Raw genomic sequence first — 13,865 nt, 5'->3', positions numbered from 1 at the left:
CATGAGAAAGAGAAAGAGGGAAAAGAGAGGGTGAGGAAGAATGAAAGGAGGGAGAAGGGGGAGAGGAAGAGGGTAAGAAAAGAGAAAAAGAAAACAGAAAGAGATCAATAAAAATATGTAAAAGGAGATAAGGGGGGAGGGAAGAGCAAGAGTAAGAGAGGGAAAAGAGATGAGAGAGAAGAGGAGAGAAGCAACAAGAAAGCATATGGGTGAGCATGTGAGAATGGGTGCTCGGGAAGGTAAAGAGGGAGAGGGTGAGAAAGGTCATACAAGAAAGAAAGTTCATGTGAAAAAGGTGGAGTTCAAGGGAGTGAGAAAGGACAGGTGTGTAAGAAAAGCAAGTATGCAGAAAAACAGCAAATGCATGTGAAAGAGAGGGGGGACATGAGGAATAGGAAGCATGTGAATAGTAATGAGGGCATGGGAAAGAGAATGCATGAAGGAAGTGGAGCACATGAGAAGGCATGAGGGCACACGAGAAAGAACACAAGAAAACCTGAGTGCACAAGGAAGAATAAGCACACAGAAGAGTGGGTGAAGAAAAGAAAGAAAGACAAGATAGGAAGGAAGAGAGAGAGACTGTATGAAAGCAAGTGAGAGTGAGAAAGGGCAAGAAAGAGAGCATGAAAAAGATACTAAGTAAGAAAGAGAAAACTTGCCTGAGGAAGAGTGAGCATAAAAGGGCATAGGAAAGGGTGTGAGTGCATAAGGAAGCATGTGAGTGTGTGAGATGGGGAAGAAGTGCATGGGAAATAGCAAGTGCATGTGAGGAAGAACCAGGGAATGAGAAAGAGTGAGAGCACCAAAAAGAGCAAGGGCACAGAAAGAGTGAGAGTGTGAGAAAGGGAGGGCACTCAAGAAAGAGAATGCACAGAAAGAGTGTGAGCACAGACAAGAAAGTGAGCAAGAGGGGAAAGGCATGAGGAAGAATGAGTACATGTGTGCAGGAGTATGTGAGAAAGACCACACTAGAAAGAGGGAAATAAGGCATAAGAAGGAGAATGTGTGCGAAGGTGTGAGAAAGAGAAGGCATGAAGAAGAAAGTAAGCATGAGGGCATGGGAAAGACCAAGTGCATGGTTGCAGGAAAGGCCACAAGGTTGCCAGGAGTGCAAAGTTGTGAGAGAGAAAGTGAAGGTGCAACAAAGAGACCAGGCATGAGAAAGAGAACTAGGGCATGAGAAAAGGAGTGGACATGAGAAAGAGTGTACTGATACCCAGAAAGAGCAAATATGCAAGGGAATGTCAGCATGAATTATAAAAGAGTGTGAGCAGGACAGAAAGAGAGGGAAAGAGAGAGGGTGAGAGACAAGGAGCAAGAAAGCAAGAAAGAGCAAAAGCTAAATAAAACAAGAAAGGGTGAGAGAGAAAGAGGGAAGGCAAGACTGAGAGAGAGAGAAAGAACATGTGAGAAAGAGTGCTAAAGAACAGGGGAGAGAAAGAGTGCATGAGAAAGATACCCCCATGTGAGAAACCGTGAGTGTGAGGGCATGGGAAGGGGTGGGCACAAGAAAGGAAGGCATGAGGGTGAGATAGAGCACAAGGGTGGGATAAAGCACATAAGCGTGTGAGAGTGTGGTGGCATGAGAAAAGGTAAGCATGTGCAAGGAAGAATGAGGGTGCGAGAAAGAGAGGGGGCACAAAAGAAGCAAGGCCACGAGAAAGGAGAGCACTCCAGAAAGGGAATGTGCAACAAATAAAGAGGGAGACAGCACAGGCGAGGGGGGCGCAGGAGAAGGGGGCAGAAAGATGGAGTGAGAAAGCAAGGATGAGGGTGTGAAAAGGATCAAGCACAAGGTTGTGAGAAGTGGTGTGAGGGCACAAGAATGTGAGAGTGTGAGAAAAATCAGGAGCATAAGAAAAGGAGAGTGCATGAGAAAGTATCCCTGCATGCAAGAAAAAGTGAGCATATGAGAAAGTACATATGAGAGAGAATGAAAAAGCAAATATCACTGAAAATGAGAGCAAGCACACATGAGAGGGAACGCTCACAAAACAGACTACTCATGTGAGAAGGAGCAAGCGTGAGGGCACAGGAAAGGGTGGGAGCAAGGAAGGGCAGGCTTGAGGGCCAGAAAGCATGACAGTACAAGAAAACAAGCATACAGGGAACAACAGTGTGAGAAAGGCAAGGGCATGAGAAAGGGAAAGTGGTTGAGAAAGGAAGTGTGCAAAATAGTGCAAGCGTGTGTAAGCAAGGGTGCAAGAAAGTGCATATATGAGAGAATGACAAGAGTCAAGAAAAAGGGAGGAAGAGAGAGAATGTGAGAGAAAGTGTGCTGGGAAAAGATGGCATGCAAAAGAAAAAGCAGACACAAGGAAGCAAGCATGAGGGCATGAGAAAAATGGCGTGCGAGGGTGCAAGAAAGGGTGTGAGGTCACAAGAAAGGCATGATTGTGTCAGAAAGGAAAAACTGCTAGAAGAAAAGATGTGATGGTCTGAGAAAAAGAGCAGGCCCAGCAAAGTAAATGTGAGTGAGAGAGTGCCCATGAGAGAAAAACAGGGGAATCCGAGAATGGAAGAACAAGAGAGGGAGGGTAAGAATGAGAGCAAGGGGAAGAGTGGGAGAGATCATGAGACCATTTAGAAAGGGGGAGAGAGATCACATGAGAGGTGCAGAGAGTATATGTGAGAAAGAGATGGTACGTGAAAGAGATTGCACAAGAAAAAGAAAGTGTGTGTAAGAAAGTGAGCATGTGGGAACGAGAAACAGTGATGTTGTGAGAAAAGGGATGGGGTCATGAGAATGGGGGGAAAGGTGCAAGAGAGTGCAAGGCCACAAGACAGATTGGGTATGAGAAAGGGAGTGAGCATGAGAAAGAACAAGATAACTTGTGAGAAAGAGCATGCCTGTGAGAAACATGTATGCAAGGTAGAAAGTGAATGCTTGTGATAAAGAGCTCTCAAGAAAGAGGGAGAAAAAGTGCAAGAAAGTAAGTATGAGGGCATGAGAATGAATGACCATGAAGTCTCAAGAAAAGGAACAAGGGCATGAGAAAGGGCATGGGGTGCAACAAAGAAAGTGAGATGATGAGAAGAAGAGCAAGTGCGTGAAAGAGCAAGACCATGTGTAAGAAAGAGCAGGCACAGTAAGATGTGGCTACGAGAGCACAGGAAAAAGACTTAACATGTGAGAAAGAACAAGTGTGCAAGAAAGAGTTTGAGTGTGTGAGAAAGATGTCAAGAAAGAGATAGCATCTGAAAGAGAGTCAAGAATGAGGAAGAACAAAAGGGAAGAGGAAGAAAGAGGGAGAGGGAGAACAGGGTGGGGAGATAAAGCTCAAAAAGAGATTGAAAGGCTCCACCAGAAAACAAGAGAGAGAGTATAGCAGGAGAGAAGGCATGCATGAGAAAATGAGTGTGAGAGCATAAGAACAAGGATAAGGTTGAGAGAAAGGGTGTGAGGTCACAAGAAAGGGGATAAGGTCATGAGAATGGGGCTTGTCAGAAAAGGAGTAAGGATGTGAGAAAAAGAACAGATTGAGAGAAAGGGAGCAAGCACAGGAAGCAGCATTATCAGCTGAGAGACCGAGCAAGTGCATGAAAGAGAGAGAGACACTCCAAGAATGAAAGCTCTAAAGAAAGAGGGAGCTAGAGCTTGCATGAGAAAGAGTCGGCATGAGAAAGGATGGGTGTGATAGCACAGGAGAAAGACCCAGCATGCAAGAAATAAGGGAGAGCAAGCATGCAAAGAAGAGCAAGCTTGCTAGAACGGGGAAGAAAAAAAAATAAAAAAAATAAAAAGGGGGCTCAAGAAATGGACTTAAAGAATGACTACATTAAAGAGTGCTAGTGCTAGAGATGGAGATACAAAGTGGGAAACAACAAGGGAGAAAATAATATGAAGAGAGGGAAAGAAAGAGAAGGATGAAGTGCGAAGAGGGTGAAGAGGAAGAGAAGGTGTAAGAGACAGAAAGAGGAGGGAAGCACGGCAGAAAATGAGGGCGTATGAATGTGAGAGGCAGGGATTGTGAGGGAGACAGAGTGCACTAGCAAGACACAGTGTTTAGGAAATAAGTGGTGTGAGAAAGAAAACAAGCACAAGCGCAAAAGAAAGCAAGAGCAATTTTGCAAGAAAGGGTGCAAGTTCATGAGAAAGAGAGTAACATTACAGGAGTGGGGGCATGGCCATGAGAAAGGGTATAAGAGAATGAAAAGGGGTGCCTTGGTGCAAGAAAGAGCAGGGGAATAAGACAGCAAGCAAGCAAGGAAAAGCATGATGTGTGATAAAGAGCCAGTGCACATGAGAAAGTGCTTGTGTGCATGTGAGAAAGCCATAGCAAATTAGAGAGAGGGACAACTCATGGAACAGAAAGAAATGAAAAAAGAGGAGTATAGAGAGGAGGAGACAAGGATATAGCAAATTAAAGAGAAAGGGGGGGAAGAGAAAGAAGGAGTGAGATGGAGAAAGAGAGAACTCAAGAAAGAGGGAGTGTGTGCAAGAAGCCGGAAGACTGCGAAAAGAAGAGAGAACATGCACATAAAAAGAGTGAGTGCAAGGGCACGAGAAAGAGAGTGGGGTTGCAAGGAAGGGCATGAAGGTGCAAGATAAGGTGTGAGGAAGAGCATGGATGTGAGAAAGAGCGTGGCCACAAAAAAGAATATGATCACTTGCAAGAAAAAGCAAGGATGCACCCAGAAGAAAGATAAAGAGGGAGAGAGGGAGAAAGGGATAGAGTGAGAGACCATGCAAGAAGGGGTGGGGGTGGGGGGAGCAAGAAACAGGGAAAGAGGTGGCACAAGAGAGAAAGTGCATGTGAGAAAGCTAGTGTGAGGTGTGAGTAAGAAAAAGCAAACCTCAGTTTGGTGAGAAATGGCCCAACGGCTTGTATCAGCACTAGTAGTGGCCAGCAGGACACACAGCCCCTGTGCTGGTTTTGGCTGGGGTAGAGTTCATTTCCTTCATAGCTAGTATGGGCTATGTTTTGGATTTGTGTTGAAAACAGTGTCGATAATACAGATAAGTTTTTGTTATTCCTGAGTAGTGCTTACACAGAGGCTCTTCACCCCACCCCACCAACAAGTAGGCTTGAGGTGCACAAGGACTTGGGAAGGGACACAGCCGGGACAGCTGACCCCAGCTGACCCAATGGATATTCCGTACCGCATGATGTCATGCTCAGCATACAGAGCTGTGAGGAGGAGGGCAGAGGGGCGTGTTCAGAGTTACTTGTAACTGCTGTGTGTGACGGAGCCCTGCTCTCCTGGGGATGGCTGAACACCTGCCTGCCCATGGGAAGTGGAGAATGAATTCCTTGTTTTGCCGTGCTTGTGTGTGTGGCTTTTCCTTTACTTATTAATCTGCCTTTAGCTCAACCCACAAGTTTTCACACTTTTACTCTTGAGATTCTCTCCCTCATCCCACTGGGGTGGGGAAGTGAGAGGGTGGCTGGGTGGTGTTTAGCTGCCAGCTGGGGTTAAACAGCAACGACCCCTGTACTCATCACTGAGAGGCTGCACCTCGAATGCTGGGTTCGGTTTTAGGCCCCTCACTACAAGAAAGATATTGAGGTGCTGGAGCATGTCCAGAGAGTAACAAAGCTCATGAAGGGTCTAGAGATCAAGTCTTACGAGGAGCAGCTAAGGGAACTGAGGTTTTTTGTCTGGAGAGGAGGCTCCTGGGGACCTTTTTGCTCTCTGCAACTACCTGAAAGGAGGCTGTAGGCAGGTGGGGGTCGGTCTCTTCTCCCAGAACACTAGCAACAGGATGACAGGAAACTGCCTCAAGTTACCAGCAGAGGTTTAGATTGGATATTAGCGAAAAAAATCTTCACCAAAAGGGCTATCAAGCATTGGAACAGGCTGCCCAGGGAGGTGGTGGAATCACCAACCCTGGAGGTATTTGGAAGATACATAGACGTGGCATCTAGAGACATGGTTTAATGGTGGACTTGGCAGTGTTAGGTTTACAGTTGTATTCAATAATTTTGAGGGTCTTTTCCAACCTAAATTATTCTTTGATTCTACAAAATAGTGCACAATCAAGAGAAAGGGCATGAGGGCATGAGAATAAGCATGCATGACAAAAAGCGAGCATGCACAAGAAAGAATGCACATGACAGGAAAAGGGAAAAGGAGAGAGAGGAGTAACACAGAGAAAGAGGGAAAAGGGATAAAACAGGAGGAAGAAATGGAGAGAGAGAGAATAGACTGAGCTTGAAAGTAGGGAAAAGGGTGGATACAAAAGAAAACGGGGAAAAGTGTGCAATATTTATGAATATGTGAGAAAATGCAAGTGCAGAAAAGAGAGTAAGCACATGAGAAAGCAAGAGAATGAGAAAGTGAGAGCACTTGAGAAAGGGAGCGCACAAGAAAGCATGAGTGTATAGAGGAAAGGGAACACAGGAGGAAGAAAGTGAGGATGTTAGCAAGTAAGAAAAGGAAGGAGGGGGTGACCAAGGAAGAGAGAGTGAAAGCATGCATGAGAGGTGAAAAAAAAGGAACAATGCAAGAAATAATGTGTACCTGAGAAAGCAAGCATGAAGTTGTGAGAAAGACTGAATGTTAGGTTGCAAGAAAGGATGTCAGGTTGTTAGGGTGCGAGGTTGTGAGAAAGGATATGAGGTTGCATGAAAAGGCAGTGTTATGAGAAAGGGTGTGAGGCTGCAAGAAAAATCGTGATGTAAGAAAAAGAGTGTGCTCGAGGATGTGAGAGTGGGGGTGTGTGTGGGGTGTGTGCAGAGAGAGAGATATCTAAAGGGTGAGAAAGCACCTGTTCAAGAAAAGATGAGAGCTCATACGATTAAAGAGAGAGTGCTGGAAAAGAGATTGCATGAAGAGAGAGGTGACATGAAAAATTGCGTGCAAGGGCATGAGAAAGCATGAAAGTAAGTCACAAAAAAGGGCACAAGGTTGTAAGAAATGGGGTGGGGACATGAGAAAGGGCATAAGAAAGGGAGTAAGGGTGCAAGAAAGAGTAATTGAGAAAGAGTAAGCACATGAGAGTGCATGTGAGAATGAGAGACAGTGAGAGCAACAGCAAGGAAGAACTAGATAGAAAAAGAGCAAAGGGAGGAGACAGAACTTTTAAGAAAGCATTCAGGAAGAGGGGAGAGAGACAGGGTGTGGGGAAAACACAGAGTTTGTACAAGAGAAGTGAGAGAGCACCAAGAAAAGCTCATGCAAGAATCCAGCCAGAGGTATGTCAGAAAGAGCACAGGGTCACAAGAAAGGGCATGAAGTTGTGAGGACAGCAAGGGCACAAGTCATGGAACAGGTGCACCAGCATGTGAGAAAGAGTGAGCATGTGCATGAGAGAAAGGATGGTTGAAAGACAGATGGAAGAAGGGAAAGAAGGAGGGCAGAGGGAAGGTAGGGGGGAAGCGGGAGAGAAAAAGAGGAAGAGAAGGGGAAAGACAGCACGTGAATAGGAGTGTGCAGGAAAGAAAAGCATGGGAGGAGAAAAAGAAAACGTGTAATAAAGTGATGGTGTGATAGAGTGAGAACAGTCACAAGAAAGTATGCAAAGTAACAGGAAAGAGGTGTGAGAAAACACAGGCATCAGAAAGGTGCAAGAAGGGGAGGAGAAAAAGCAAATTCATGTTAAAGAATGAATAGAGGGTGAAAGAGAAAGGGCAGGCATGCAAGGGAGATAGATAAAGCACATGTGAGAAAGAGCGGGTGTGAAGGTGCAAGAGACAGTGGGCAGGAGAAAGGGCGTGGGTGCACAAAGGCATGAGCGCGTGAGAGCAAGCATGTGCAACAAAGTATGCGAGAAAGAGCTAAAGCATGAGAAAGGCAAATGTGTGTGAGAAAGGGAGAGGAAGAGTGAGTGATAGAATGCAAGAGAAAGACTGAGAAGGGTCATAAGAAACAGCATGTGAGAAACATGCCAGAGAGAGTGCCACCAAAAGGGAACATGGGAATGAGAGCCTGGGCAATACAAAGAGCAAGCACAAGGGCACAAGAAAGGTGGGCTCCAGGAAAGGCAAAGGTGTGGGAAAGAGTGAGGGAACAGGAAAGAGTGCATAAGAGAGCAGGCTCAAGTAATAGCAGGCATAAGAAAGAGTGAGTGCACATGAGAGGTGCAGAAGAGGACGGCCAAAAGTGAGTAATGGAGTGCAAGAAAGGAAGTGTGTGCAAGAAAGCACAAAAAAGTGAGAAACAGAGCACCCAACAAAGAAAAAGCACACCTTCACTTTACAAAATAGTTTTATTTGATGACTGGTTTTATACTTTGTAGGCATATATATCCCTTGAAGAAGGGAAATATTGAAGGAAATAACTCCTTCAGGGCAACCCAAAGTATTTAAATGAAAATGAATTATTCTTGCTTTTTTTTGTTGTTGTTGTTGTTTTGTTAGGTTTCTTTTTATACCAAAAAAGGCAATTTCAGTAAAGTTTTCCATTTCAAACATCAACTCTTTAGTAGTCCTGAGCACACTAAACATCACAGAGCAATATAAGAGACAGCAGAAGAAAACTAAATCCTGGAGTAGTTAGTACATTTCATTTCTCCTACATGGGATGAGAAAGCCTTTTGAAGCCCTTTGCACCAGGAGAGAAAAGATCCTAGTTCAGATCTAGAAGAAACTAATTGTAGCTCTTTTCTTTGCGTATTATTATCATGGCATGAGAGACTATATCGATCATAAGGCAGAGAGAGGAGCATTTAGTAATGCAGTCAGGTCATTCTCCAGCTCAGCATTTAAATGTGAACTCTGGTGTATGATGGGATGATAGCAATCCAGCTAAAATTAACAAGGAGTATATGAAGATTATTACATGGGAAGTACTACGAAGCTCAACCTCTTAGATCTTTCCTACTCACACTACACTTTAGATGATGGTCTTTCCACATTCAAGTAATCATTCTTTGTTAAAACACATGGTTTTAGGTCAGATCTATTTCTAAGTAACATCACTTCCCAATAGCCATAGCAGCATTAGCATCTTTCTATTTACTCTATGGTTTCTTTAACATTTGGAGGCTTCATCTAATTAATAATTTATCTACTACACTGCTTTTATTAATACTTATTTTCTCTGCATCTTGCATGATAGAAACATTAGTTTTTAGTGCCAGAGGCTGTTTCAGTTTATAACATTAGATGTAATACATTTTACATTGTACTGTCAGCACATCTTTAAATGAGCTCTAAAAATAAAATATATAACTAGTTCAATGACTGAAAGTCACTAAGGCGATTAGACTTTCACTTGGTACTTTAAGTTTTACTAGCAAATGCGGTGTTTAGCAAGCTACCATATGGAAGAAAAATAGGCAAATGCAAGAGATCTTACTTGGCTTAAACCCTAAGATCAGTGGTCAATTTGAATAACTAATCTGAGTGGCCCCATGATTAGGAGTGCTGTGTCCTTTCCCTACTGCCCTTCTTACACAGGTCTCTGATATACAAGATGCTGGCACTTAAGTGTCTGAAATTGTTCCCTGTCTTCATTAGTTCCATTACTAATGCCACTGCTCACTGCCAAAGAAGGTAGGACCTAGTCTTTAAGTATTTCCTTGTGTGAAGTCTTTCGTGCCCCTCACATCCTTCTTACAGAAACTTTACTGAAATTCAGTTTTTCTTTGCAACAGAAATACATGTGGTTGCATCAATCTTAGTAAATAAAGAAGAATGAACCAGAGTACTGTAATGTGATCATCTGCACTAGTGCCCCCTGCCAGAACAGTCCCTGGCCCACACTTGTCTGAAGTCAACTAACAGACATCCAAACAGCTCCTTGGCACAGTTGTTAAAACACCATCAAAACTGTACTTGACAGGCAGGTTGCATGCAGCTGCCTTGGTTTGGAGGGTTTGCTAGAACAGACTCAGGTGCTTGTGTGCCAAGGAGGCTCAATGCCTGGACATGTTCCTGGATGTGTGTGCATTTTTAATGGGAGTCTCTGTAGAGAAATGTGTGAAAAGTCTGTTATTTGGGCTGAGTGTACAACCATGGTCAAAGATGGCCCCATCTAAGGAGACACTTCTGCTTCCAGGAGTAAATGCTACAAGACAAGCAAAAGTATACCCTGCCAGACAAGAGAATAACTCAGGACAGGATCAACTGGTAGTGTTCCAGGTGAATTGTTGCTAACCCTCAATACTGGAGAGTTGATTCAGGAAAATAATCTAAGGAAAATATTCTACCTTAACTAAAGAACTTCATGTTCAATAATATCTATTTCTCAGATTTGTGGGATGTTGCTATTTATTAGGCAGGGTATCAAAACAGATGGTTTGGCAACATAATTTCTTGCAATGCATACAGAAGCTGTGCTTGATCTGGGTACCTCTCCATATATTGTCCATAATACAAACAGTATTGTTTTTATTTAATTGTCTGACATGCTAAGCACCATAAGATGGAAAAGACACAGCAAATTCAGAGTCTAAGGTTGAAATTTTAATGTAATTTGTCTGCAAAAGAAGGGACATTTATCCTTTTGATCATTTTGTAAATGGAAAAGGGACACAAGGGTTTGAAGGCAAATCTAATTTGCCTGCAAATCCCTTGAGACCAAGGCAAAAAAATGCGTCTGATGCAAAATTAATCTCAGTTGAGAAGCCAAACCATTCTGATGTCAACTCAGGACACAAAGTGCTGCTGAGGAAACACCCCATGCTGGAGCACTCACACGAGGAGATCAAAGGGCTCCCAGGCAGCAACAGGTTGCAGGAATCTCTGTCTGCCTCCCTGGGAAAAGCAGAGTCTAGTCCAGACTCCAAAGCCCTTACAACCATCTTGCAACTCATCTCTTCAGCCTCCATGTCACCACTTGCTAGACTGGCCCATAATATTGTGTCTGTCATGCCAAAAATATGCCTTTTATGGACACGTATGGAAGCAAACCCACAGAGTCAAATCTGACAGCAGAAACTGATGTTCCTTTAACGACCACAGTGTGCCACCGCTTTGGATCAGCCAGAAGTCTGGTTCTACTCTGTTTTTAAAGAGAATATCCTTGTAATTCCCTCAAGTTGTAGTTTACTTCAACTGCAATACTCCGTAGGGTTGAAAACTGTTGTCTGAACTATAAAATAACATAATTTGAAACTATATGTACACACACACGTACACACAAGCATGCACTCATCACAGTCTGAAATCTTGTCAGTCAGTCTACGTGAGGAACATACTTCCATGAGAATACTATTTTTTGGGGCAGCTCTTTTTATTCTGTCTGCCGATAGTCTAAACTCTTCGTTGGTTTCAGGTTTAGCAGTTACTCTAGAGGTGCAGTTGATGTAAATCAGCAGCGATTTCATCAGTGACTATTCACATCTACATAGGAACTGGCTCCTCTAGTGTCTTTAAAAGTTGTCTTTAAACCCTAATTATTTTATTGCTGTGCATTACTTCTGAATTGACTCTCTTGAAGAGAAAAATATCCTTATATTGATACTTCAACCATTTTGTCGCTAGCCTTTTCACAGTCACAGGACAACAGAGTGAAAGTAGCTAGGGTACATACTTGGATCACTAGCTCATTTCCAAGCTAGACAATCTGATTACAGAAAGCAACTGCACTGTGTCACATCCATAGGGAGGGCTGCACAGGGCTCTGCATATTATGAAATGCTTTAGTGACCTATGAATTATCTTTAGATCTTGATAACTTGTGAGGTGTTTTGCTAGGTGCTCAAAAGATTACCAAAGCCAACAGAATGGCTCCCACGGAAAGCTTGTAAAGAACAGAGGTTATCTTCTTAGCAACAATCTTTAAACAGAACTAATTATTTCATTACAGAAACTATCATGGCACTAGCTTTCACTTGTCTGCACCATCCATTATTACTGCAGCCATTATCTCTCTCACAGAAACTCCAGCTGCTGCATACCTGGCTTAACAGAGAAACTGTAACTTGACCGACTGCCACCCACACAATCTACCTCATGTCTTGTTCAAATGCTGATTTCTCAACTGATACAAGGCTCAACACCTTTTTGAAAAGCAAACTACATACATAGAAAGCAAGAAGCTGCCCCGATGGAACAATGAAATACTGGTAGACCTGTTCTTTCCCAAAGAATTTCAGAAATCAGTATTTTCAAGCTGTTACCGATTGTACCAGAAAGTTATAGTTAACTTAGAAGAAATACACATGTATTGACATGAAACTACGATCAAAAGTGTCATTGAATTCTCAGGGACTTTTTTTTTTTTTTTTTTTTTTTTTTTTTGTGAGTGACCCTTGTCACAGAATCCTAAAATACCACTGCATTTTACTCTAAGTACTCCAAAGCAGGTTTTAATCCTTATGATCTCAAGAACACCAGTACTCTGCGCTAAGATAGCATTAGCAATCAGGAACAACAGTTTACACAAAGCAGCTCCCTTATTTGAATTTGTGTCAGTGCAGTTTGAATAATGGTTTTTATTGTTCTTTCTAAACATATGGGGAAGATATACTAAACATCTGGACAAAAGATAAAAAACGGGCTGACAGATCTACTGTGCTGTGTAAATACAGCAAATACACTCATCTAATTACCATTACTAATACTGAGCATTGGCATCGGCAGATGGTTAAGCTTTGAAAACAGAAAGAGTTTCAGTGGATTTCCTATCCTGATTTACCTGTTCATTCTGACCAGTTGCCTTGGGGCAAGGGAAGTGAGTGAGGGGGAAGGAGAGAAAGTGAAAAAAACACTGAAGAGGGTCTTAAATCAGTTCCTCTGCCTGTGAGTAAATATTGCCATATGAGTGGGCTAGCCCTGATGACTATATATTCATTCTTGGCTAAGAGAAAACTAATGCTTCAAAGTTTTAGCAGTTCTCTTACACTACTTAAGGAAAACAGATACTATTATCTCAAAAAAATGAGCTTAAAGCAATTTATAGCATACATATATTTAGTAATTATAACATATACATGAGTCATTTTACTGTGCTCGGGTCAAATGCCTCATGTTTAAATCTGCATGTTTTTGTAATAGTCACAGATAGTACACAGTATATGCATTTTGCTTAATCTTATTTTCACTGAATCATATTTTGCCATGTACAATTTCTCATACATAAACTCTTTTGTCTATGCTAGAAAGACTCACTGTTGCTACACAACCTTGCACAGTTTGAGATATAACACCTTGATTTTTTTTCATCCAAACACACCCACCAGTTCAGTTTATCAACTCAGCAACCCACTAAATAAAAACATGTGTGTGTACACTTACCAGAGAAAAACAGAAAAGATTCATGTTGGTATTGTGATCCCCTCCAGCACCCCAAAATTCTGCTCCACAAACTCCTGCCGCACAATGCAGCTCCTCCTTGCTCTCCCAGCTGTTTGTACATTTCTCCCTGGAGATTACTGCAAGATAAAATCCCTGCAATAATCCATTGGATTCAAAGCCCATTATCAAATGAGACAGGCTTCCCCAGGACAGTACAAACTGTTTTCTGAATTAAAGAGCAATGTTTACCAACAAAACAAAAACATGGTCTGAATGATTATGATGGACTCAGGAAATGCTCTCTTACAGGCTGTTTTTTCTATTTCTTTTATCAACTAATAGAAATAATTAATTTTTTTTCTACCTAAAGCCACAGGAACATATAGCTAACTCCAAGGCAAATATTCTCAGTTTACTCAGGTTATCAAAAGACACACAGAAATTCTTGGAAAATGCTGATTTTCTATACAGATGAAGTAATTTAGAAAATTCAGTAATTATTGTTGACTACATTTTGAAAGGAATCATCTTGCTTAGGGACCTTGGAAAAAAAAACCAACAACTGTGGGCCACAATCAAATTACTAAAAGAAAAAACCCAAACCCAAATGAAAACCTCACACCCTGGACCTGTACACTAAAGAACAATTACCAGACTGGTGTCTGACATGTTGACTGTTTGATGTTACAGATTAGGACTAAACCAATTTTGCTATTAGAAAACATGGCAAATTTGGAA

The 13,865-nt window shown here is 42.4% G+C and overlaps 1 protein-coding gene across 3 annotated transcripts in view; it reads right to left on the bottom strand.

The window, feature by feature from the left end:
- LOC121083033 (SAM domain-containing protein SAMSN-1-like) overlaps nucleotides 1-13,256 on the bottom strand; it is a 98,357-nt gene extending 85,101 nt beyond the window's left edge. For 2 of the 3 annotated variants that reach the window (XM_040582884.1, XM_040582886.1), the window contains exon 1: nucleotides 13,128-13,256. In XM_040582884.1, coding sequence (XP_040438818.1) covers nucleotides 13,128-13,151 — 24 coding nt within the window. In that variant the 5' untranslated portion in view covers nucleotides 13,152-13,256. The remainder of the gene's footprint in view (nucleotides 1-13,127) is intronic. The other variant, XM_040582885.1, reaches the window with a different exon arrangement.
- Between the last annotated feature and the right edge of the window lie 609 nt (nucleotides 13,257-13,865).

This window comes from Falco naumanni, chromosome 2, assembly GCF_017639655.2.
Source record: "Falco naumanni isolate bFalNau1 chromosome 2, bFalNau1.pat, whole genome shotgun sequence".
Lineage (NCBI taxonomy): Eukaryota > Metazoa > Chordata > Aves > Falconiformes > Falconidae > Falco > Falco naumanni.
This window is presented reverse-complemented; position numbering and strand designations above follow the sequence as displayed.